The 25,755-nt window shown below is 36.3% G+C and overlaps 1 protein-coding gene across 1 annotated transcript; it reads left to right on the top strand.

The window, feature by feature from the left end:
• On the top strand, positions 1 to 24,021 carry mxra8a (matrix-remodelling associated 8a). Its single transcript, XM_079843872.1, has 10 exons — positions 1 to 588; positions 5,069 to 5,095; positions 5,779 to 6,081; positions 6,341 to 6,442; positions 7,095 to 7,562; positions 19,428 to 19,589; positions 19,768 to 19,825; positions 19,925 to 20,007; positions 20,092 to 20,166; positions 20,703 to 24,021. Exons 1-10 carry the CDS (start codon positions 537 to 539, stop codon positions 20,726 to 20,728), a joined length of 1,356 nt encoding a protein of 451 aa, XP_079699998.1. The 5' UTR covers positions 1 to 536; the 3' UTR covers positions 20,729 to 24,021.
• Positions 24,022 to 25,755: the final 1,734 nt, after the last annotated feature.

Genomic DNA, 25,755 nt, shown 5'->3' with positions numbered 1-25,755 from the left:
GTGTTTTGTGATGGAAATAACAGGAGGTGGGAGGGGAAATTTTGCTTTTTCGAGCTATTTTGCTTTTTCTCGGGTACCGCAAAAGTTTGACTGGAGAACGCGTTTTATGAGCAAATGCAAAGTGTCTCTTGGGAACGCAACATTTTATTATTTCGTGAACAACGACTAACAGAGTTCCGAAAAATAAATAAAAAATAACTAGGACTAGGACGTCGCCTTTCTCTGTAGCGTATTTCCTTTTCATATTTCAACTTTTTATTTCATATCCCTGCTGGATTACAGGAATTATGAACAAAAATAGTATCTGAAGGGTTTGTTGTTCGTGTTTAAAGGGGGGCAGGCTAGGCGGAGGGACTAACGAATAGGCTACTGAAGGTGGGTCAGTAGAACAGACTGCCGCCGCTGCTGCTGATGTCGCTGGTCGACAAACAGCAAGTGTTCCTTCGCGATACATGTTTGTCAGGTGAATAAAGCCTGCTAAAACGGCTTTATATTGTTTTCAACACATCCTAGAGTGGTCCAAGAGGATATCGGTCATGAAGAACTTTGCTATGCCCTTGTGCGCTCGAGCGCTTTTCTTGGCTCAACGTGAGTATTGATTTATCCAGAAAAAGCAAAGTTTATGTTCTTTAAGTTTTATTGTGGTTCTATTTACATTGACTGCTGATAGAATAGTGGATAAATGATTGTCTAGTATGTATTTAAAAACAGACTTCTAAAAATGTATAACCTAATTTTGAATTAAATGCATCAAAGTGTGAGTGCTTGTGTGGGAGGCTATGTGCAACAAACATGTCAGGTAACTCTCACCCACCCCACATATCTTTGTCTTTGCATGTCTCTTGAGAGTCATTGTACATGTTTGTGAATGTTCTCTTCTTTTTAAACATTTTATAATGTCATGTAATGGGTTTTCAGTCTGTATTTTGCACTGTTGAGACCCAGACCCAAATGTAAAAACCAGCTGGCGAAGATAACTTGCAGATAGCCTACCTGTGTCCAAGACTGATGACTTTGTTTTGAACTAACCCAAAGAAAAGTTTCTGCTTCCAAAACATCCAGTAAACCCGAATTGCATGACATGAGCGCTAAAAGTTAAGTACATAAAAGAAAAAAGCAAAGGAACTATATTTCTGGATATTTTATGGAATAAATCCCAGATGTGGCATGGCATTTTATTTTGTTCGGAACGGAATTTAGGTGGTGTGCATGAGATGTTTATCCATAATGGCCTTGTTAAAGTGCCTGATGGTTCAGCAAGAGCAAAGCTTATTCTTTTGGAGGTCTCTGCACTGAAAACAGAGTGAATCAAGAAAATTCCCCTTACCTAACACATTGGACCTAGAATTGCATGTTTAGAACTCAAGAGTGACTCAGGGTGATTCACTTGACACAAATTTAAAGCAAGTACTATTATTTAGACCTACTCATCTTATTGCAGATTGAGTCAGAATTGTAAACTTATAATTAACCAATTTTTGTGAGTTAAGACGGGGCCCCATTGGCCGTTTTTTTCTTCTTCTTTTCAATTAGAACTTGATGTTTCACGGTAAACTAACCCTTGTTTGAACTGGACCTGTCTTTACCTCCATTATTAACTTCTAAAATGATTTGTTCCATTCATCAAGCCTGCTGGATGCTCCGTACACTGACTTACTAAAATAAAATGCTCACTACTCTCTATCTTGACTATTCAGCTTAAATGTATACATATGACATGTTATTATAGTTTTTGAGTGGAAAATCCCATAACATTATGTTTCTGCACACCCAGCAGGTCTGTAAGACAACAAAAGTCTACTATATTTTAACCCATGTAAACAAACCTGGCTTTTAAATATACCCAGGCCTGACAAACAACGCTGCTCAGAGTTTTCTAGAGATTTACTATAGGCTTATTTCAGGTGTAGAACTATTTATGAAATCATTTCCATCATTAAAAAAATACAGGTCTATATTAAATTATATTCAGTTACTTTGAAGTTGTGCGCATGATTATCATAAAAGAACATCTAAGCCCTGACTTCAGACTTAGAAAATGGAACATTTTGCTGTAGAAAGAGAGAGTGAGACAAGTTTAATTAAATTCATTTTTAAACTCCTTTCATTCTAATTCTGAAAATCTGTTCAAACATTTTATGTTTTACTGTAAAAAGCTTAAAGGGAAAGTCCCCCCCCCCTCTTTTTCCTGTGAAACACAGCATTTTTTCTTAGTGGGGTCCATTTAAATTATTCTTCTGTTCTACAGAAGAAAGAAAGTCACACCGGTTTGGAACGACATGAGAGTGAGCAAATGGCACAGAATTGTAATTTTTGGGTGAACTGTCCCTTTAATTTGAATGAAGAATGTAATATGAGAAAGATATAGAAAGTTAGATGCAGTTTTGTAAGTTCACAGATTCGTGTGCAGGTTATCTTAGCCCACAGCATGTTAGTGTGAATATGAGTGTGCGTCTGTGAATGAAATATGCATACGGACAAGCCGCTGCGTTTCAAAGTGCTTCCTCAGCAGATTCCAAACCCTTGACCCTCTCCCTCCACCTCCTCTGCTTTTCGCTCTGATGTTTGTGGTTTCTCTGGCTTCTAACACATCCTTATTACTGTCTTTCTATTGCCCTCAGGATTTGCTGTACGTTCACGAAAGTATTTTCTTCTTTTTCATTTGACACAAAATCTTTATGACATGCAACAACCCTCGAGCAACCCTCAAAGTTGAAATTCCATGTGAAAAGAAGTATTACTTAGAAATTTTTTTTATTGTAGAAGTTTTATATTTTGTGCTATATTTCAGAAGAACTGTCTATTGTACAGACAGTCACAGATGACTATTCCAGTAAAGTCATCTGAATGATAGTCACAGCTGTTGATGACAGCTGTGCAAAAAGATCTACTCTGCTCTGAATTTTCATGAAATGCTGTGTTTCACAATGTTGTGAAACACTAAAACATTCTATAGAGTGTCTGTTTGTGTTTGTTTTGTACTGTACGTTTTAAGCATGTGGGTTGTGCGAGTTGAATTTAACAAACAAGTCAATCAACATTTTTAGATAAATCTCTTTTATTTCTAGCATGCTGAAAAGGAAGAAAATGTTACCACTTTATGATTAAGGGAGTGGTTGGATTGTCCCAGACCCTCTTAATGCAAGATGATCTGGGACTGTTCAACCACTCCCTTAGTCACAAAGTTCATAAAATGAAAATTCTGTCATCCTTTACTCACCTCATTTTGTTTAAAAGGTGTATTAAAAGAGCACTATATTCCAAATCTTCAGAAGATTTACGGTAACTGTGGAACATGCATGCGAGTCATTATTCCCTGATAATATTCCAATTGAGTGAGCTGTTAACTGCTGATTCAGTGATTCATTTGATGAATCAGATTTGACAAGTTATTTGTCGATTGAATAAAGAAATGACCTGAACAAATCAGAGAAAGGAATTGATTTGTTGTTAACCCTTACAGTACGGTTCAATGTGTTAAAGATTTTTGGATATCAAAATATCCAAAAACTACCAGATCAATGTTATATATTTCGGTGACTTGTGGGCTTACATTATCTCAAATGTTTCCAAGAATGTTCAAATCCAGAGAAATAAGCAATTTTAACCAGGACACTGACCGTGTCCGTGCCTCGCCTGTGAATGACATCATACCCGTGTTAACCTCGATTTCCTGTTTTATTATGTAGAAACCATGGAAACACAAAAGATGCTTTAGTATATTGTGTGTTTTATTAGACAGGTTAGCAACTGTTCACAGAAATCGAATCATTGTTATATAGCTCAACATAGTTAGTCTTATTGTTTAAATCTCGTTTTCTTGATTTACCGCAAGTACCATGTTTTCCCATGCATGTGCAACAAGTGTCTCATAGTAGCCGTCGAACGATTACATTTTTTAATTTTATTTACATTTTTACATAAATTTTAACACACTCAAATAATGTATCTAATATGATAAAACAGCGCTGCGTTACCCCACATACGCATGAGCGGAAGAAGCGTAAGCGGCATAATAAAAAGCTCTGAAATCAAGGAGTCATCAAGCTACACCTTTGTTTTGAATAAGTGACCTCTAGCGGCGAAAAATTACATATTGTGGCTTTAACATTGGTTATCTACATTAGTTAACATGAACTAACAATGAAAAATACTTTTAAAGCATTTATTCATCTATATATTAATTTAAACATTTACTAATACACTATTAAAATCAAAAGTTGTATCTGTTAATATTATTTAATGGACCTGAGCGGATATGAATTTACAATGACAGTTGTATTTTTATTAACTAATGTTAACAAAGATTCATTAAAAAACAATTGTGCTTGTTGTGCTGTATAAAATGTATTGCTTGTAATTTATGCATTAACTAACATTATCTTATTGTAAAGTGTTCCCAATTTTTTTCGTTATGAATCAGACATTACTTCTCTCATGAACATGTCAAAGAGAGCTAGGGCGAATGTCTGTGTTTTCTTTTTTTGGTGAACTATCTCTTTAAGGTTGATTTGAACTTCAACTTGACAAAAATTTCTGTGATTGAGAATAATATGGGCTTAGGTAATATCTAGTTAAATATTTATCATCTAAAGTCTAAAATTTACTTTAGATTACAAAGGAATGTTGTATTAGCCGTAAGGAGAGGTGTTTATTTCTGAGAGTTACACTCATACATACATACAAACATCCATAAATAGTCCTTTCATACATAAGTGATGCAAATTCAAAATATTGGTGCTACTCTTTTTTCCCACTAAATGTTTGCTGTCAAAGAGCTTTTTACAAACTAACAGGGAAACTTGCATGGCTTGGCTGTCACTGCATTCCTCTATCTCTTTGTGTACCATTGTGTCTTTCCAATAGGAACTATTACTTCCTATAAAACACCCAGCCTGTGAGATTAACAGTGCTGCTCAAGCGCCTGCTGATTTTTTCAGAGCTAATTGTCAAAACAGTGATTTCTGAAAACAGTGATGATATCTCTGGTCTTTAACCTAGTGGGATGAAATTCATGAGATGTGTTTTTAATCTTAACTTTTTTTTCTTCTGTTTGCTTATTTTACAGTTCTGGCTTCATTCCTCTTCAGCCCTGGTAAGTGCATTACTTGAATCATAAAACTATAAAACTTTAAACAAAAAAGTGAGCACCTTACATAATGTAATAATTATCCAAAAACATACACTACCATTCAAAAGTTTAAGGTCAGTGAGGTTTTTTTAAAGAAAGTTAAACTTTTCAGCAAGGATGCATTACATTGATTAAAAGTGACAGTAAACATTGTAAGCATTTTACAATAGATAATAAATGCTGTTCTTTTGAACTTTCTGTTCATTAAAGAATCCTGAAAAAAAATATCATGGTTTCCACAAAAATATTAAGCTGCACAACTGTTTTTAACATTGATAATAATAATAATGATTCTTTAGCAGCAAATCAGCATATTAGAATGATTTCTGAAGGATCATATGCCACTGAAGACTGGAGTAATGATGCTTTACCATCACAGTAATAAAATACATGAATATATATAAAGAGAGACTTACTTATTGAGACTTCTTGTAAAAGCATTAAAAAATCTTACTGACCCGAAACTTTTGAACAGTATCTACAGGACTGATAATGCTGTAACTACTAGTTTACTGCTGCTGTATAGCAACATATGGTTTATAACAACAGCACTGCTCCATTTACTCATAAGTAATCACATATGATAGTGTTTTTTGATCATTAGAGGGAATCTAATTTTTTGGGAAACCCTGCTCTTTGTGTCTCAGCGCTAGGCCAAAGCGATGGCAGTGGCGTGGCGGTAGCCATATACAATATCAGCGCCCCCCAGGGATCACAGGCAATGTTGCAGTGTCATAGTCAGCGCATGGTATGGACCCAAGACCGCCTAAAGGACCGCCAACGGGTAGTGCACTGGGACTTACTTCGTAGTGGCCCAGACCATGCAATGGAGCGTGTTTTAGACATGTTTTCTGCTGGAGACCAGCGAATCTACAATGGCTACAACCAGGGACGCATTAGCATGCCCAAAACTGCTTTTAAGGATGGTAACTTCTCATTGGTAATTAAAGGTGAGATATTTTGGGCAACACAAATGTTACTTAATCAATCTCTCTATATGTATGTCCATTTAAAAAACTCTACGACCTCATGAACACTTTAGCAGCCACCTAGCTATATAACTTTCAATCCCTTCAAAGTGCTTAAGTATTCAAAATATATAAGGCCTATATAACTTTTACACAAACTAACCTTCAAACTTCAAAACTTCCAGGCAAAGACCCATTTTCTAGACAAATTAATATATTTTTTCTGGGTCCCTTCATACAGGTGTTGCAATGAGTGACAAAGGGATCTATTCCTGTAACCTGCATCATCATTACTGCCACCTGTACGAGTCGATCAAAGTTCAGCTCAATGTCACCAAATTAGGTTGGTAAATTCACTTCATTTTTCAGTTTTTTTTTGTCTAACTATTCTTGGCATTTAACCTGCCTCTTGATCAAATGGTTCAAGTTCATGCCAAATAAGGAGCTGTCTGCCGATTAAAGAATGGAAAGAATGTGAAGACCGTTTGAAAAGAGAATTTTGCCCTCTCCTGTTCATCTCCATTCACCAACTTTAAAAAAAAGTTTAAACAATAAATTGGATATATACTGTATACATGTGTATATATATATATATATATATATATATATATATATATATATGAATTTTAATTGTATTATTTAAATCCATAATATATATGTGTTTTTCCGAAATATATGTCATTTCTGCTCACCAAGGTGCATTTGTGTGATCAAAATACAGTAAAAACAGTAATATTGTGAATTACTATTACAATTTAAAATAATTGTTTTCTATTTTAATATATTTTACAACTAAATTTATTCTTGTGATGGCAAAGCAGCATTTTTGATTTGTTGCTCAAGAAACATATGTAAATGTATTTTCTGTCCTTTTGATCAATTTAATAAAAGTACTAATTTCTTAATTTTTTTTTTATAACTTTTGAACAGTAATTATATATGCATACTCATATATGTGTGCTGCATTTACTCATCCAGCTGTGGTTTTCTCTCAGCACGTAAGGAGAGGCGGTTCTGGGACGGTCAGAAGGCTGTGTATGTGGTTCTGGTGGGCAGCACGGTGGTTCTCCCCTGCGTTAACCGCCGGCCCATCTGGACAGAGGGCAACAGTCAGGAGGACCAACAACAGGTGGTGCACTGGGATCGTCAACCTCCAGGGGTCCGACACGACCGTGCCGATCGACTCATCGACCTGTACGCTTCTGGCGAGAGGCGTCACTACGGGCCACTGTTTGTTCAACAAAAGATGAATATTTCTGCCACAGCGTTCTCGCAGGGAGATTTTTCTCTGATCATCTCAGACATCCAGCCCCTAGATCAAGGGCTATACTCCTGTCATCTCCACCATCACTACTGCGGCCTGCACGAGAGACGCATCTTCCAGCTTTTTGTGACCCCTCCGGTCCCTCAGATCCCTCAGGAACCCACAGATGAACCTCGATATCTTCCCAATGAAGACTTAAGTAAGAGACACACCCACTTTATACTTCATAAACTACTTGTAAAAGAACTGACAGTTTTGTACACATCGGCTCTTTCTTTATTACTATTTTTAACATTTTAAAACTATGATATGGTATGGGAATTTAAATATGAATAAACAAAAATCGGCACACTGCCACTGCTGCTCCCAAAAATAAATGTATTAAAATATACAACATTTTGACCTGAAGTCAGGCAAACAATTGTAAATGGTATCCCTGACGAAGACATTCAGGTCAAAACATTGTATATTTTAAAGGGGTGATGAATTGAGAAATCAACTTTCCCTTGAGCTTTTGATATATAAAAGGTCATCGTAATATAAGAATATCCTGTAAGTTTCAGAGCTGAAAACCTTGTTAGTCAAAGAAAAGCTTTTATTGACAGCTGGCTCAGCAAACGATAGATCTGCGAATGTTCTTCCCTGTCACGTCAGAGTGCCACCTCAATAGAAGAAGAAGAACAGCTAATTCTGTAGCCCCTCCCACCGACTCGTGCCTGACATGTTATAGATAAATAACATAGGCTTATGTGGAGCTAAACCGGAACGAACTTCCAAGCAATAAACATGCTGCATATGTTGCATAGGACCAATGTAGACGTGATATGGGATTGAAATATGGGCCCTATATGGGTTTATCCATGGGTTGATAGCCATGACGGTCTTATTAAAAAAAAGTATGGACAAACCAATTTAGGGTCCATGCTGGGGCTAATTTAAATAGGGCTGACATGGAACGTATGGACAAACCCATATTTCAATCCCATATCACGTCTACGTTGGCCCTACCACGAAATCTTGGCTGGGTAGTCATGTATTGTCTCATAGTCTCACAGAACACAGGGGATTTTCCAGAATTATCCCAATTTATCACAGAATAGTTGCTGCTGTTGGGAGTTCTTGTTTGTTATTTGACTCGTTATGACTTGTTTGCACCTACAGATTCCAGTAAATATTTTTCATGTGAATGCGTGTCTGTAGTTCATAAAGGGTGTCTAAAATGGTTGTCATTGAACTTGGCACACAACTCACACGTTGCAAAAGGCTAAATTCCAGTGAAGGCCACTTAAACAGGTAGGACAATAGAGTGCCCATCTTGGAGCATCATCAGCCGAATGTACCTTTGCAAATCAGAACCCTGGGCTAGGGCATTCTCCTGATTTAATTAGCCTTTCTTTCTCTGTTGATGTTCTTGGTTTTTCATTTGCTTGTATTTACAAGAGAAAGAGGCAAGAGTTGATGCTCATAATCATTACTGGTTTAGTCAACACTTGTTTTACAGAACAGTCCCAGCAGGCACAGTATGTCAATGTGACGTCAGGAAGACGTTGGACTCCAACTAATCCAATATCAGTCAGACGTTTGATTTTGGTTGAAAATGAAAATTGGTTTGACATCTAAATCCAACGTTTGTTTGACGTCAAGCTCCAACATTGGGCAGACGTTGAATTTTGGTTGGAATAAACACCCCCCAAAAAAGTACACTTATTACTAGCTTCACTTATTACTAACCAGATTGACTTTATTTCTGTCATCTACAGATCCAGGCATCTACAGAAGTTCTTATTGAGAATTAACATAGGTTTAGATGTTAATGTTTTGTTGACAAGGTTTAGATGTTAATGTTTTGTTGACAATTCAGTCACCATTATGGTGATCCGTGTTTGCTTTAGTTGGGCAGTTTGACTCTTGACGTTTTAACATTAGTTTTTCTCTGGCTGCTGTAACTGTGTTTGTTATGGCAGGAACTTCAAGAGAAATTGTGTTCAGATGATGTCAGCTATTTGATGATGATAAAGATTCGATCATTATATAGTGTTTGATTCACTGATCATATTCAGAGTCTATTATTTGTTTAGATATCATGTTATTAATTTCTCATTATTGATTGTAAAAGTCCTGTGATTGTCCAGCAGTCTTCTAATCTGAGGGGTTGGGCACCAAAAAGTTTTAAAGATACACTCAGACATTAAAGAATCAGTGTATGAATCTCAACTGTGACATGCTTCATGTCGCAATGCATTCTGGGTGCATCATACAAAACTAGTCAATGGCTCCCAGAATGCATTGTAGCATTATGCATGTCACCATTGTTGAGATTCATATGCAGATGATTGATTTCTGAGTGAGTCTCAGTAGATGCTGGAGATCAAAATGTTTAGTGGACAATGTAGAATTACAGGCTTGCTATAATTAATAATACAAAATGATCAAGTATCAAAAGATTAGATTCTGGATGACATCAGTGAAATAGACCAATATATGATGATTATATCTTTATCATCAAGTAAGACAATATCATCTGATCACATTTTCTCTTGCATTTCTTGCCATAACAAACACAGTTACAACAGCCAGTGAAAAACTAATGTTAAAAGGTCAAGTCAAACTACCCAACTAAAGTAAACACTGATCACCATAATGATCAGTGAATTGTCAACAAAACAAAACTATAGTTCAAACCAAAACTGAACTATTCAAACTCAACTATTCTTTTCAATAAATCATCAACATCTAAACCTCTGTTAATTCTCAATAAGAGCTTCTGTAGTCGTCTGACAGAAATAAAGTCAGTCTGGTTAGTAATGTGTGAAGCTGGTAATGCTGTTTGTGGAGTTGTTTAATCCTCCTCTGCTGAGATCTTCAGAGATTTAATGTGCTGCCACACATTTTACCCTTTTTTACGGTTTTTGTTTTGTTTTGTTTTTTTACTGTGCACTGCTTATTCCAACCAAAATTAAACGTCTATCTGACGTTGGAGCTTGACGTCAAACAAACCTTGGGTTTAGACGTCCACCCGATTTTTATTTTCAACCAAAATATGACATCTGACTGACGTTGGATTAGTTGGAGTCTTTCTGACGTCTCATTGACATAATGTGCCTGCTTGGAGTTTTGCATTACTTGGTCATCATTTATTAAGCCAAAGAAAAAACACTCACCACCCTGGAACTCCCCTTTCATTTCTTCTAAATGTAATCTTTGTTGACTAAATGATAAACATATATTTGTGAGAAGCAAAAGAGAAGGATAAATTGGGTGGATGTAATCACAAGGCATGAACTCAAACAAACAGTCGTGACCTAAAACAGTCTGAGGTAAGTCTGAAGATCTGGTTACGCTGCTGTCTAGGCTTCCACATTCACATTCATTAAAATGCAGCAGTTCTCTTTTTAAATCTTATTCTTCTTTTCTTTTTCTCTCGTTTTTTTTTTCACTCGCATTCCATTGCCGTTCCCTCTCCCACTGTCACAGCTCGCTTTCTCAGTTTGAGTTCTTCTCTGGTTTGGATCATTCAATAGCCATATGTTTTCCTTTGAGGTACTGCCAGGCAGACAGGAGCAAAGTAGGATAAGAAAGTGCTTTTTATTTGCATAAGATGTAGAGGTAGGTGATGTGAACTGTCTGGGAGACAAAAATAAGGAAGGTAATGTATAAGAGGCACAGAAGAATAAATGCATAACTTATTTTTTAACAGTGACAAAGATATTTGGGTAAAAGAAGGGCGGGGATTCTGCAGAAAAAAGCTCTCATAAGAGAATGTGGGAAAGTCATTTTCTATGGTTTAGTAATACTGTTTCTACTGGACCTTAGACTACACAAACCTCAGTGGAATCCTGTGGACAATCACAGACTTTTGGGCAAGAAAGGAAAGAGCTAAACACTTTCTGCACTGTTGAATTCATTATTAACAACATTTTTCTGCATGGCCTCCTTTTTGTGCAAAAAACATTGGGCGTCTGCAGTGACTATTTTACAATGCGCTGTTTTGATTTGCAGTGTGAGTGTCTGTTTTTTGTTTTGTTGCCAGTTGTTTGTCTTGGCTCTCTTCCTTTACTTAAAGGGACAGTTTTGCCATCATTAATAACCATTATGTTATTTCAAACCATTATGACTTTCTCTTTTTTTGTGGAACATCAAAGCTTTAAAATAAACGCAAAAGCACTATAAAGATAGCATAATAAAAGTTCAAACAACTTATACACTTTATCCGAAGTATTATGAAGCCGTATGATAGCATTTATTTTTGACCATTCCAAAATTTGAGTCATTATTCAATGAAAAAATCTCCTTTGCATATTTGTGAAATGAGTAGCAATGACCGACCGTTCAACAAATTAGTCTTTTGAATCATTAATCACCCTCAAATAATTTCAAACCATTATGACTTTCTCTTTTTTTGGTGAAACACAACATTAAAGCTTTAAAATAGATGAAAAAGCACTATAAAGATATCATAAGAACAACTTATGCACTTTATTCCAAATGTTATGAAGCCGTATGATAACATTTATTTTCGAACATTCCAAAATTTTTGTCATTATTAACTGAAAAGGTCTCACTGAAAAAAAATGATCCTTTGAATTTTTGTGAAATGAATAGCAATGATCGGTCTTTTGAATCATTTTGTATCATTAACCCCTTAAGCCCTGAATGTATTTTTGGAGGTTTTTTGTCTGAGTGACATACACCGTGACAACGACGGGGCCGGTACACTTTGGGTTTAAGGGGTTAATCACCCTCATGTCATTTCAAACAATAGACTGTAAAAAAAGATGGACGCCTGGTTCCAACTTTTTGTGAAATAAACAGTAATGGAAATGTAGAAATTAAAGCTCAAATCTCATCCCAAAGTTCACGAAAATGTCTGTTAGTACCTCAGAGACTACTTCGCTCAGAGAAGCTGTCAATCTCAACGTCAGCTGTCAATCATAACGTCACACCCCCATTTTTATAGCATAAATTAGCTAACTAAAACCAAACTTATTTAAAGGGGTACTTCAGCGCTAGGAAGATGAATGTGTATTTAAACTGGGTCATTTATGTAATAGAAATGTGAAATTATTTTTGATTTTGGTGCCTTCTAGACTGAGAAAAGGCAGAAAATGTATTTTTGTCTCATGTGGATGAAAGACAACAACTCCCAGAATGCACTTGCTTCGCTGCCCAACGAGGCCACTCCCAAAGCCACAGTCACTGATTATCACTTGCCCACCATGACACCGCCCCCACCGTCATTTTGATATTCATAGTAATGAAATAATTTTGTTCAGTTAGAGAATAGACACTACAATTAAAAACTGAACGTGTCTTTTCAATAAAGTGTGAGTGAGCCGAACAAAAGTCACGGCACAGACGCAACAGGAGTCAGATTTCATTCATCACGAGAGCGAAGAGCTGAGCAGAGCTGAGGTGAGCAGAGCGGCAATCATTCACGACGCGTGTCCAGTCTGGCGCGTTTTCAGATCATGACCATGGAAGCTTAACTTTCATAGGAATTCATTGAAAATTTTAAACACTCACTTTGCTCTGCACTGCTCCATTATGAATACCCAAGCCGAGCGGCCGTGCGCATTTACATTCTGTAAGTGAGATCCCACCTCTATGGGCGGGTTGAAAACATGCGGAAGTAGCGCCTTCTACTGGCTGTAGTCTCTAGCCTCTGGCCAAACTCTGAAGTTATTTGCGTCATCTGAGGATTTTTTCCAGAAATAAAATGCATAATTCTCTCGTCTCAGGGGCACATGAGGGGGGAAAGTACAATAATTTGAATATACTACCGGGTTTCTACTGATATAAAGCTTAAAGGGTAACTAAACCCCAGCTCAGAGGTTAACTCCACCCACTGGCAATTTTTGGAAAAGTGGGCAGAGCCCAGCGGAGACATAGGGGCCGAACCGAGGGGGGGACTGAGCGGAGGGTGTGAGTGCCTGAGACCCGCAGTGACAGATTGATTGACAGCTTTCTGACTCGCGAGTCGCAAAGATGGAGAATGACTGGAATGACGCCAGTAGCTTTGCAACAGAGCGGTCATTCTCCCCACCTTCACCTGAAGTGGAGGAGGGTGAATTGTCTGTAGACACAGACCCAGAGCCTTATCAATGCGACCCGCTGGCTCAAACTGCGTTAACTCCCGATGCCGACGATGCAAGCGAAGCAGCAGCGCAAGAGAACTGACCTAATCTATGAACAGTCCTTATACTGAATGCCACTAAAAATAGATCAGATATCTGATATGCATACGATGTATTTTCATTCAAATTAACTGAATCAATAAGCAGCGCAGGACCAATAAGTTCAGACCTAAAAGCCTATTACAAACAGATTTCCTCAAATAAAAGACTATATACGCCAGCACGTTATGGTATTGTTGTTCGTTACCGTGGCAACCACTTGTGTGTCAGGGTTTGAAAGTGCGTCTCATGTATGAAACTTATCTGTACACATCACGGACGGCAATAGTATCGCAAGAAAAGCGATGTGATGAAAACTGCATTATTTAACCGCATTTTCTTCATTACAATGTTAAAGCAAGTGTCAAGTAAGTTTCATTCATAATGTTTCTACTTGTAACATGACAGTTCATACTGGAGTGAAGCCGTTCTCATCATGTGATTGGGGAAAACATTTCTGAGGGCGTGGTGCCAGGAGGGTGTGTATTGAGCCGTTGGAAGTACCATCCTACGTCACGATGTACCACAACGTCCAAAAGGAAAATTCTACTGTAGCCACTGTTCAACCTTAAGAGGGCAGCACTTTGGCGGTTTTACACCATATTTTATAGAATTAAAACACTTTATACCCAAATGTCAAAACATTTACTCAAATCAATGAACGGCATTAATAAAGCCCCAGTATTACAGATCATTAACTAAAAAAAGTTGGCACTTGAACTAACATCAGCGTGATAAAAACTGCCTAAAATGACAGAGCCATCTTCAGAAAAAAAACGTATTTGACATTTAATTTGATAGTTTAGTTTGTTTATGTCCCATTACATTACATGGAGAGGGCGGGGTTTATGACCTATACTGCATCCAGCCACCTGGGGGCGATCAAGACGCATTTCACTTTTCAGGACTCGTGTTGCACACTTGTTTCAAACCATTATGACTTTCTCTTTTTTTTTTGGTGGAACACAACATTAAAGCTTTAAAATAGATGCAAAAGCACTATAAAGATATCATAAAAACAACTTATGCCTTTTATTCCAAGTATTGTGAAGCCGTATTATAACATTTATTTTCCATCATTCAACTTTTTTTGTCATTAACTGAAAAGGTCTCATTGGAAAAAAAACTTTGCATATTTGTGAAATGAGTAGCAATGACCGTTCAACGAATGAGTCTTTTGAATCATTCTTTTGGTTGATCTTTTTTTAATGAATTGGCCAGTCTGTTGATTTCAAACCAGTCTGAATTATTTGTTCATGAGTTTTCAGCTTACTGAAGGGGAATATAATCAGTAAAAAATGACTCATAGTAGAAGCACTAAACAAATTGTGTGATGCTTTTAATGATAATCAAATGTTTGTTTCTGGTTAAACTATTGCTTTAAAGCATCAGACTTCCTCAAGACACCCATAGCTGTGTTTTGCTATGTTGTACAGTGTGCAGCCTGTTTACAAATGTCCGTCTGTTTGACTTCCAAGCTTTTACTTGGTCTTTTTTAACTGTTGCGGCTTCTCTTAGTTGTTTGACATATTTTTCTGACATTTTCCCCCTCTTCTGTTTCTTAAACTCACTTCTCACTTTTAGTCTTCTCCTTTCTCTCTGTTTTTAACCTCCGTCTCCATCCATTTTGGAATTTTTTTTAACAGCGTCTTGTTTATCTGCAGGAAAAGGGAAGTTTGCTTCATCTGTAAAGCATCTGGCCAGCTGTAGCAAGAGCTCAACATTAGACAGTGAGCCATAGGGAGGAGACTGTTGTAGATTTAGGTCAGCCCACCCTCAACACCCCCTCATTCCCCCTTCAACCTTCCCTCAACTCTTTCTTAAGCCAACCGAAATGTGTCAGTCCTTCCCTCTGTCTTATCTAAGCATGAAGAAAAAGACAACTGTCTGGATCCAGCACAGCCATTACATAAAATGATTTCCTTTTTGGACTTTCCATAATTCTGTTTATCCTCTTATAGTTCAAAATCGTTTTAAACCAGGTGGTTCCAATCATGTGAATCACTTGCTTTCACAAGGATCTGGCATATCAATGATTGTTTAAAAGTTGCCAGGTTTGAGCATATTGATGTTCCCCTATGGTCTTAGAAGCAGGACAGTCCAATACCATTCCCAGTGGAAGTCTTGTTCTGGATTGTTTGGTCCATAAATGCTCTGCTTTTATCATAAGCCCAAACTCAACATCATAATAAACATGGCTGTTCTTGAAGACATCTGTTCATGTACAGTCGGGAAATAGTAAAGACTGCTTCTCAAGATCTGGGAGATGTCTTATTGCTTTTGAGCAACCGTTTTTATTATTATTATTGTTATTAGTATTATTATTATTTGTGACATGAACATGCAAGGGAAGTCTGAAGCTTAGCAAAACACATCTTTGCAACATAATCATAAATAGTTATTGGGGAAATACTATTGTGAAGAAGTCTCCTTTATGGTTTACCAGAGGGGGAAAAATACAGAAGTTAATTTCAAATTTTTTAGTTGACATTTTAGTAAAAAAAAGTTTTTAATTAAGGGAACAACTGTGCAATGTTGTGACAAAACACACTATACTGCTTTTTACCATGGCTCTTGACTGCCAGTAACCAGTCATATCCGGCTTTTTTATGAGGTCTTCTGAAAAACGAGTGTAGAAGATCCTTCAGCTGTTACTGATTACAGTAATCTACCCTAAGATATTAGCTTGTGTTCCCATCAGTGCTGTGGCTTCAAACATGCACAATAAGAGGTTAAGATTGAGATTACAGGGCAGAAACTGTAAGGTAACAATTGCTTAATGGGGATGTTTCAAGCAGTAGTTAGCAGAATTTGCTTGTTCTCACAGAGAGTGGTTGGCACATTAGAAAGATTACATTTACCGCTAGTGGGACACTTGGTGCTCTTTTTTATCGCCTTTTTTCATATCACTGTCGTGGAAATTATTTTATGTTCAAAGTAATTAGGATTCAGAGAAGTATTGAAAGGTTTAACAATATTTTTGTGGAAACCATGATTATTTTTTCAGGATTCAAGTATTTCCTGAAATAAAAATCTTTTACATTACAAATGTCACGTTGGATCAATATAATGCATCCTTGTTGAATACAATTATTTAAAAAATCTACAATCTTACTGGCCCCAATGTGTGTGTGTGTGTGTGTGTGTGTGTGTGTGTGTTTGTGTGTGTGTGTATATATATATATATATATATATATATATCAATATATATATTATTATATTAATAATATATATATTAATATATATATTAATCCTTTAGGTGAGTGTATATATATATATATATATATATATATATATATATATATATATATATATATATATATATATATATATATATACACTCACCTAAAGGATTAATAGGAACACCATACGAATACTGTGTTTGACCCCCTTTTGCCTTCAGAACTGCCTTAATTCTACGTGGCATTGATTCAACAAGGTGCTGAAAGCATTCTTTAGAAATGTTGGCCCATATTGATAGGATAGCATCTTGCAGTTGATGGAGATTTGTGGGATGCACATCCAGGGCACGAAGCTTCCGTTCCACCACATCCCAAAGATGCTCTTTTGGGTTGAGATCTGGTGACTGTGGGGGCCATTTTAGTACAGTGAACTCATTGTAATGTTCAAGAAACCAATTTGAAATGATTCGAGCTTTGTGACTTGGTGCATTATCCTGCTGGAAGTAGCCATCAGAGGATGGGTACATGGTGATCATAAAGGGATGGACATGATCAGAAACAATGCTCAGGTAGGCCGTGGCATTTAAACGATGCCCAATTGGCACTAAGGGGCCTAAAGTGTGCCAAGAAAACATCCCCCACACCATTACACCACCACCACCACCTGCATGATGGATCCATGTTCTCATTCTGTTTACGCCAAATTCTGACTCTACCATCTGAATGTCTCAACAGAAATCGAGACTCATCAGACCAGGCAACATTTTTCCAGTCTTCAAATGTCCAATTTTGGGGAGCTTGTGCAAATTGTAGCCTCTTTTTCCTATTTGTAGTGGAGATGAAGTGTACCCGGTGGGGTCTTCTGCTGTTGTAGCCCATCCGCCTCAAGGTTGTGCATGTTGTGGCTTCACAAATGCTTTGCTGCATACCTCGGTTGTAACGAGTGGTTATTTCAGTCAAAGTTGCTCTTCTATCAGCTTGACTCAGTCGGCCCATTCTCCTCTGACCTCTAGCATCAACAAGGCATTTTCGCCTACAGGACTGCCACATACTGGATGTTTTTCCCTTTTCACACCATTCTTTGTAAACCCTAGAAATGGTTGTGCGTGAAAATCCCAGTAACTGAGCAGATTGTGAAATACTCAGACCGGCCCGTCTGGCACCAACAACCATGCCACGGTCAAAATTGCTTAAATCACCTTTCTTTCCCATTCTGACATTCAGTTTGGAGTTCAGGAGATTGTCTTGACCAGGACCACACCCCTAAATGCATTGAAGCAACTGCCATGTGATTGGTTGATTAGATAATTGCATTAATGAGAAATTGAACAGGTGTTCCTAATAATCCTTTAGGTGAGTGTATATTACCATGAAAAAAGCTTCAAACAATAATTTAACAACTTCATAGCAATAATATCTCAAGAAGCACGAAATATCTCTCTTAATTTCAGCCATGGCCCTTTTGCAAGGGCCAAACATAATAGGAGTCTCTAAGTGATTTTCCACATCTCATAATACTTTTCATGGCTATGATGTCATATTCAGTCATCTCCTGTCGTCATTTTAGGCTGCGTGTCTTTATTATGTCTGTATCATAGACAAAGTGGTGCAACTTTGGCTTATTTATTTAATTTATACAATTTTTCTGTGGAAGCAAAATGGCAAAGTCATTCAGTAAAATAAACCACATAGTACCTCCCAATTTCCCCCCATCACTCCCTCTGTTTTCCACCACTCTTCTTATTTAAATCCATGTTTTACTGCCAGGAGAAAAAAGAAACAGTGGATCTCATTCTGGCTGAAAAACACACGTGGCAGTTGTCGGTCTCTCTCACAGAATTCTGACTAGTTAAAATATACAAGTGCACAAACTATTCTGCTGAAACTAAGTATTTACATTCGCACATGATATTTTAGTCCAAAGCCACTTAAAATGCATACCTTTGATGCATTCTATCTGTGTGTTTATTTTCTGACAATCAGTCATTACCTTGTGTTGCCAACACAATGCTCTGAACTATAGAAACACAGCAATGCACTCTCTCACCTCCAACATCTGTTTAGCCCTAGTCCCATCTGTACGTATTCTTCAGTTGTCTTCAGTTGACATGTTGTAGATATTCCTAGCTCCAATGAATATCTGGAAACTTTGTTTTATAATAAACAAATAATTCAAAAGTATATTAAAAGGACCATTCAAAACAGAACTATTTTAAGATACTCTTCAATAGGTTTATTATTTGCTCTGTATATTTTACGTTCTTAATATATACTACTACTTTTACTGTTGAAGTTATTTGTTGTTGTTGTTTTGGAGTTCTGTGGAATTCTGTTTCATAGCAGGTTAATCATTATTTTTGTCATTATGTACATTATTTTTTGTAGTAGTAGTATATTTATTATAGCATCCATTCTACGTAAACTAATATGGAGCCAAATAAATAGCTCAGGAGCTTTGATGATAATGGTTTTCGTTTAATCATATTCTGACTCTCAAGGCATGAAGTCAGAATATGATTAAATCTGCATTATATATCCTTCTGAAGTGCTGAAGTGTGCTTTTTCACATAAAAAGGTTCTTCTGTGTAACTATAAACCTTTATAAGTAGCTTCAGCTTTATAGTAGTACAGGGCCCTCTGCTGGTTACTAAAAATGACAAAAAGGATCAAATTCAAGGCCAAACTCTTCTTGATCATTTTCTCTTTTAGACACCAATATGGTGGAAGTGCCGCCACATGTCATCAACGTCATCATGCCAGAGCAAAGGAGTCACTTCCTGCAGCAGCTAGGCTACATCCTGGCAACTCTCCTCCTACTGGCTCTTATTGTGTTGGCTATCGTTCTCCTCACACGTCACCGGAAAAGACAAGGTTTTTCTGCCCTTTTATTGATGACTTCAATCTGTCGTTGTGCAATTTCTTATTTTTTATTTTTTTTACCACATAGTTATATAACATGTAGGAAATATGTGACATTTTCATGTTCAGATATGATTTATGCTGCACTTGATTTCATATTTGCAGCTTATTTGTTTTTTATAAAATGCAGGCCAAGATTTTGATCCACGTAAAGTTGAAAGCCCACCGCTACCGATGGTGACGTATGTGTGAGTACCCTCTAATGTTAAAATGCCATCTGTGAACGAACATTAAGCATCAGCTGTCAAGCATAAAACATCAACTGTCCTGGTGTGTCGTACATCTAGGGGTCACACATCATGCGTTAAGAAAGAATGTGAGCGAAGCATCCCAGAGGGGAAGTCAAGCAACCAGGAGGAGACAAAGTTGGGTGAGTTTACATCAGATTTCCTCTTAAAATGCTGCACCACCTTTGAAAGGACGTGGACGAATGTATTTGTGTTTGTCTCCTCAGACTACAAAAACAATCTTCTGAAGGAAGCTGAAATGTCCAAACTTTTCTCCCCAAAAGCCATTGACCTGGACAGAGGTAAAATGGACTTGATTGTGATTATTTTCTGCCACTTGTCTTTGTCTGAGAAGGGTTTACAGGCCTAACGTGATTCACAAAAAATAAACCCCAAACTAAGTGCATAAAGACAACTAGACACCAGGAAAACTAGTTTTCAAATGTGGTTCCATTCATACAACACACAAGTTTAGATAAAAATGATCAAATTGCATTAAATTGATGAAAAGTCACAGAAAAGACTTTTACTGTGCGTTGTTAGATCCTTTGAACTTTTTATTCATTAAAGAATTGTCATGTTTTCACACAATATCATGTTTTCCACAATAATATTAAGCAGCACAACCATTTTCAATGGTGTGAAATAACAAGAAATGTTTCTGGAGAACCAAATTTGAGTGACATTTACAAGCATATTGTTCTGTTAGTTATTTTAAATTGTAACAATATTTCACAATTATTACGTTTTTTACTGAAAGGCAGTGTACCATATTGTGTACCATATACCATATTGTGTCTCCTGAAATTCACACCCTCTTTTTCTTTTTTCTCTGCAGAGATGGAGAAGCCATCTTGGAAATAAGTGGTACCTTGCCACTGGCTGGACCAGGGGCAGATTTGGAAACCTGGAATTCAAGGAAGAAGAATGAAATGTGGAGAGGCAACAATATGGCAAGGAAATAAGACAAAAGAATGAGAGAAGGACACAGATGTATAATTTTTCCGACTCAAGATCGGAAAGATTGGCTCTTGTGAAGCTTGCGGGAAGCACCAGTCTCACCAGCAGTATTTTGGACAACTGATATACCAGACTAATGGCAAACAACTGTTTTAGAGCACTAAAAGGCCAAGCAAAAAGCTCGCAAGAATATAGTCTGAATATTTTACTGAATTTGCCCAATGCTGCCTATGAGTGAGAAGTAAACACACCCCGAGTTATGTGTCCTGAGTGTCAGAATGTTTATATTGGTGTGAGATTTGGGCAATGTAAGGCTGAGGAAGAAGGAAGAAAGAACCTTCTTATTCACTGTGGTTTTTAACTGATTTAGTAATTAAATCAGTTGTATAGCCACAAATATTGCACAAGCTATTTGGTACATCACAAAATGCATTTTTATATTCTTTGTTCGTATTTTTTCAGCTTCTCGTTAGGTTTAAGCTGTGCTTTCCGAAAGCTACAATTCATAAATCCAGCATTCTTTAATGCAGACACCTGAATGCCTTTACTGTATTATATGAACAGCATGATTATTAAAATGTCCTTTTTTTCTTAATGAAATCATACTTGGTCAAGTATGTTTTGCTTATATTGTTGATTATAGACAGTTTAGGCAAAATATTTCATATTGTAAGTCTTCATAATATTCTAGACCCATTTAAATCAGTATGTTTTCTCATTTTGATATTCTTTACGTCTTACTAACTGTTACCACTAAAAAGCTACATTCCCCTTAATGTATAACATTTCTTATCAAAATCATCTGTATCCTGTCATCTAGAAATACTTTATCACTTTTTTCATGTTATTATTTGTATATTTTCATGTTTACTTTTCTCATGTTACAAAACGTACTAATTGCTTTTGTCACATTTTATTTGAATATTCTGACATTTAATGTATTTGCTTTCATCCATACTGCTCTATGCTAACAGGCAGCTTTGAGGTCATTTGCAGCAAACAGTTAAGTGTGAAACTGATGCTAATGCATCAAGGTAACTACAACAAGAAAATCATTTCATTTGAACAATTATTAAACGTACATGATGTAACTTTTGGCCCTCTAGTGGTTAAAAAAACTGCATGCATTTTGCGTAAGAACATTGTTTTGATTGTGCTTCAGCTCTGCATGACTTTGCGGATGAATATGGTTCTTTCTCACAAATAAAAAAGAGATTATCCGACTGCTCATAAAGCATTCACTACTAGGCTTAAGAGACCAGTTTAGATGCTGATTCTTGGTTTATTACGAGCTGGTCGTGGTCAGTGTTGGGTAAGTTACTCTAAAAAAGTAATTATTTACTAGTTAGGGGCCAAGCACCGAAGCACTAATGGCTAGAAACAAGTTTTTTTTTCTTTTTTTCCTTCGATTCCTTGGCTCAAGCCGATTCGATTGCACCCTATGACGTCATTTTCTGTTATGAACATTTTGAATGGCTTTTTTTGCTTATAACTTCTGAACCGTGATTTGGCATGCCGAGTCGTCTGATATCCAATTTTACCATATCGGCCATTTTTAATTATGTGCTAAAATGCTGTATTTTATGAACACATGAATGGATTGTGACGAAACTCGGTATGGGTCATCAGCACGATGCCCTGAAGGAGCCTGATAAGTTTTGAAACAAAGTTTTTTTCAAACGCTTATAACTTTGGGTGTGATTTACTTATTTTCATAGGATTAACTTTTTTTGTCTCCTGAATCCTTGCCGAGTCCAACGATACCAGACTTGCCAGGTTTTGGCGTATGGTTTGTGCAGCGTGGTAATTTAGCGCTTATAAAACGTTAGCTGATATCTTTGAAACCGCTAGTCCGATCGAGACGAAACTAGCGTCAGAAGTTCGGAAACATAGGTCGATAGCTATATACAGTACTAATGCCCAAATGTCAAAATATTGATAGTAATGGGTAGTAAAATCCAATCATAGTCAGGTGTCAGTCATTTTTTACGTGTTTTTTCATATAAATGTCTAACTCCAAAACGAAATGAGATATTTTCACCAAAATTGACACGTGTATGGGCTCACTCCGAGGACACATAAAAAATGGTAGGATTGTGCCTCTTGGTGGCGCTATAATATAACAAAACATGAAATTCCCATAGACTACAATGCATTTTTCAGCCTTTTTACCTAAAATCATCTTAAAATGTGTTTAATTGCTCATTGTCTGACACTCCCAGCAATTTTGGCATGTCTTGTCTTTTTATTTGCACTTGGCCCTGGTATTGCTGCTTGCAGCTATATTTACAAATTACATCTTCAGTAGTGTAATTAGATTACTGTACAAATTACTCTCTCCAAAAAGTATTTAATTACTTATGACTAATTACTTTCTAAATCCTATATCAACCTCGACTTGATTCACGGATAGACATGAAACCGCTCTTTTAATTCATTCAAATAAATAATATAAAACTACATAAATTATTCGTATTAACTGACCAAAGTAATGTAAGACTTTAAATTTGGATGTTAATTCCACTTTTGTGTTCTACAGTCTACGCAGTATTTAGTTCAATAACATCAGAAGTAACTGAATATTTAAATTACAGAAAAAAATAAGAGTAATCCATTACTTTACTTTTTCAAGGGGAAAGTAATTAAATTACAGTAACTAATTACTTAGTTACTAGTTACAAAGAAAAACCATCCTGCATGGTCTAAAATATAAACACGTATAATAGGCCAACCATAGTGAATCAGGGTAAGACAAAAACACATTTTGAAAGAAGGATTGAAGATGTATTGACTGTTAATTTTGAATTTTGAAAAGTTATATAGTGTACCTTTGGCTGGCTATGCACATATAGCAAACATTTATTTTCTAGCTTGCTCAAATCAGTGTTATTCAATGTGTACAGCTATATTTTAACAGTTAAAGTGAAGCTATGAAGCAATGCTTACGCCCATCACTCTGTCACCCTTATAATTCCCTTAAAGGCTCCAAATAAGAATGTTGATATCACATCGATTGAGGTTCTGAGGGGAATTTGCTGGGTAGACTACAGTTCTTTTGGTACATGATGCCACATAATGGATACTTGATTATTCCCATCCTGAAGCGGTTTATGTTATTGATGATTTACTTTTCCAGTTCACTGCCAATGTTCTCTCATTCAAAGCAGAATAAAATAAACACAATTTAACCTCTGGATTATCTTTTGCATGTGCCAGTACTGTAGAACGTGTGATGCTCAACATCTCAAGTACTTGAGGTTTTTGCTACTGGAAATCATTGGTACAGCCGCTTGCTCATGATTCAACAAAAATGCAGGAATATCTGGTGAACTGCACTATAAGATTGCTGCAATGTTTTGACAGGCATTTCTTGTCATTTTGCCCCGAGTCATATTAGTGCTGTCAAAACAATTTTCTCAGCCTTCAAAATACTTTTGCCATACAGCAAATCAAAATGGCTTCCGCTTAGTTTTTTTAAAGATACAATTGTAAACTTAAAAACTGGGGTAAATTAGAATTTTGAGAAATTAATTGTTTTTCTAGCTTGAACCATCAAATCGAAGCTAATTTATGTAATAAATGAAACATAATTGAATAAGGGTGTAACAATGCGCTCATGTTACGATTCGATACATATCACAATACTGAACTCACAATACGATATTATTGGATACTCCAAGACATATGGTAAAAGGTTATCATTAAATGCTAAATTTGGTTTTACATTTGTGGAATTAAATAGGCTTGGACTTTATGCTGGTAACCCAATGCACAAGACAATGGTGACACCAGAAGAAAAAAAATCATGATTTTGAAGCTGAAAATACAGAATTATTTTAGACAAATAGGCTTGCACTCTGTCACTGACTAGATATATTTAAAATAATGTAGGCCACTTTTTACTCCTAACATAAGATAGGCATTATCAGGACCCGCAAATATTACCCCATTGCATTATTATACATTATATTCAACATTATACATAGTAGTTTAATGTAGTACTGACACTAAAACTCTGTAAGCTTTATTTATATATTGGGTGAACTATACACAATACAGATTATTGTTGTATTTTTGTATTGCGATATATTGTGACACGGTTGTTACACCCCTATAATTGAATGAATTTAAGTTTCACGGACACTAATCAGTTGTTTCAGGAAATACTATTCAAATTGTGTACCAAAATTAATGAATAACTTTCTTACTGATTTGATTTATACTGAAAAAATAAAGCTACATTTAAATGAATTTGGATGTTCCATTAACTCTTCGGTAACACTTTACATTACGGTTCCCTTTGTAAAGGGTTTATAAAGGTGTTTGTTAATGACTAATAAATGCATTATAAATCGTTGATAAGCAGTTATAACCGCATGAATAAAAAGGGTGACTTTAACGCAATACCTGCCAAATAGTGAGCCATTTTTAACTCGCATTTTATATTATTTCACTTTATTTTGAAAACAAAAACGAGCACAACAACTTAATGAATATTTAAATTCCAATATTAGTTACTTGTGAACCATAAGTGTAAACATGTAAACCATTGAGTTATTGAGTCAAACATTAGTAACCAATCACACACATAGAAAGCAGTTTTTATACACTGCTGTGGACAGGCATCATGAGCTTTTTGTGGAATATCATGGGTAAAACATCTGGTAAGGATCATTTTAAGAAAAGTGGCAGTCACAAGATATTAATGAGAAAACCACAAATAGTGTGTCAGTCTCACTATGTGTATTATTGCTGCATAATGAAATAAATCAGGAATCTGGGTTTGAGTTAAATAAGTGTGAATAAATTAACTAACATTTATAACGTGAGTTAAAAATGGCTCACTATTTTGCAGGTATTGCACAAAAGGGTGTTAAAGTCACCCTTTTTATTCATGCAGTTCTAACTGCTTAGCCTATCAACGAGTTATA

This window comes from Gobio gobio (genome assembly GCF_949357685.1).
Source record: "Gobio gobio genome assembly, chromosome: 19".
Taxonomy (NCBI): Eukaryota; Metazoa; Chordata; class Actinopteri; order Cypriniformes; family Gobionidae; genus Gobio; species Gobio gobio.
The sequence above is the reverse complement of the archived record's forward strand: the minus strand, read 5'-3'. Positions and strand labels throughout refer to the sequence as shown.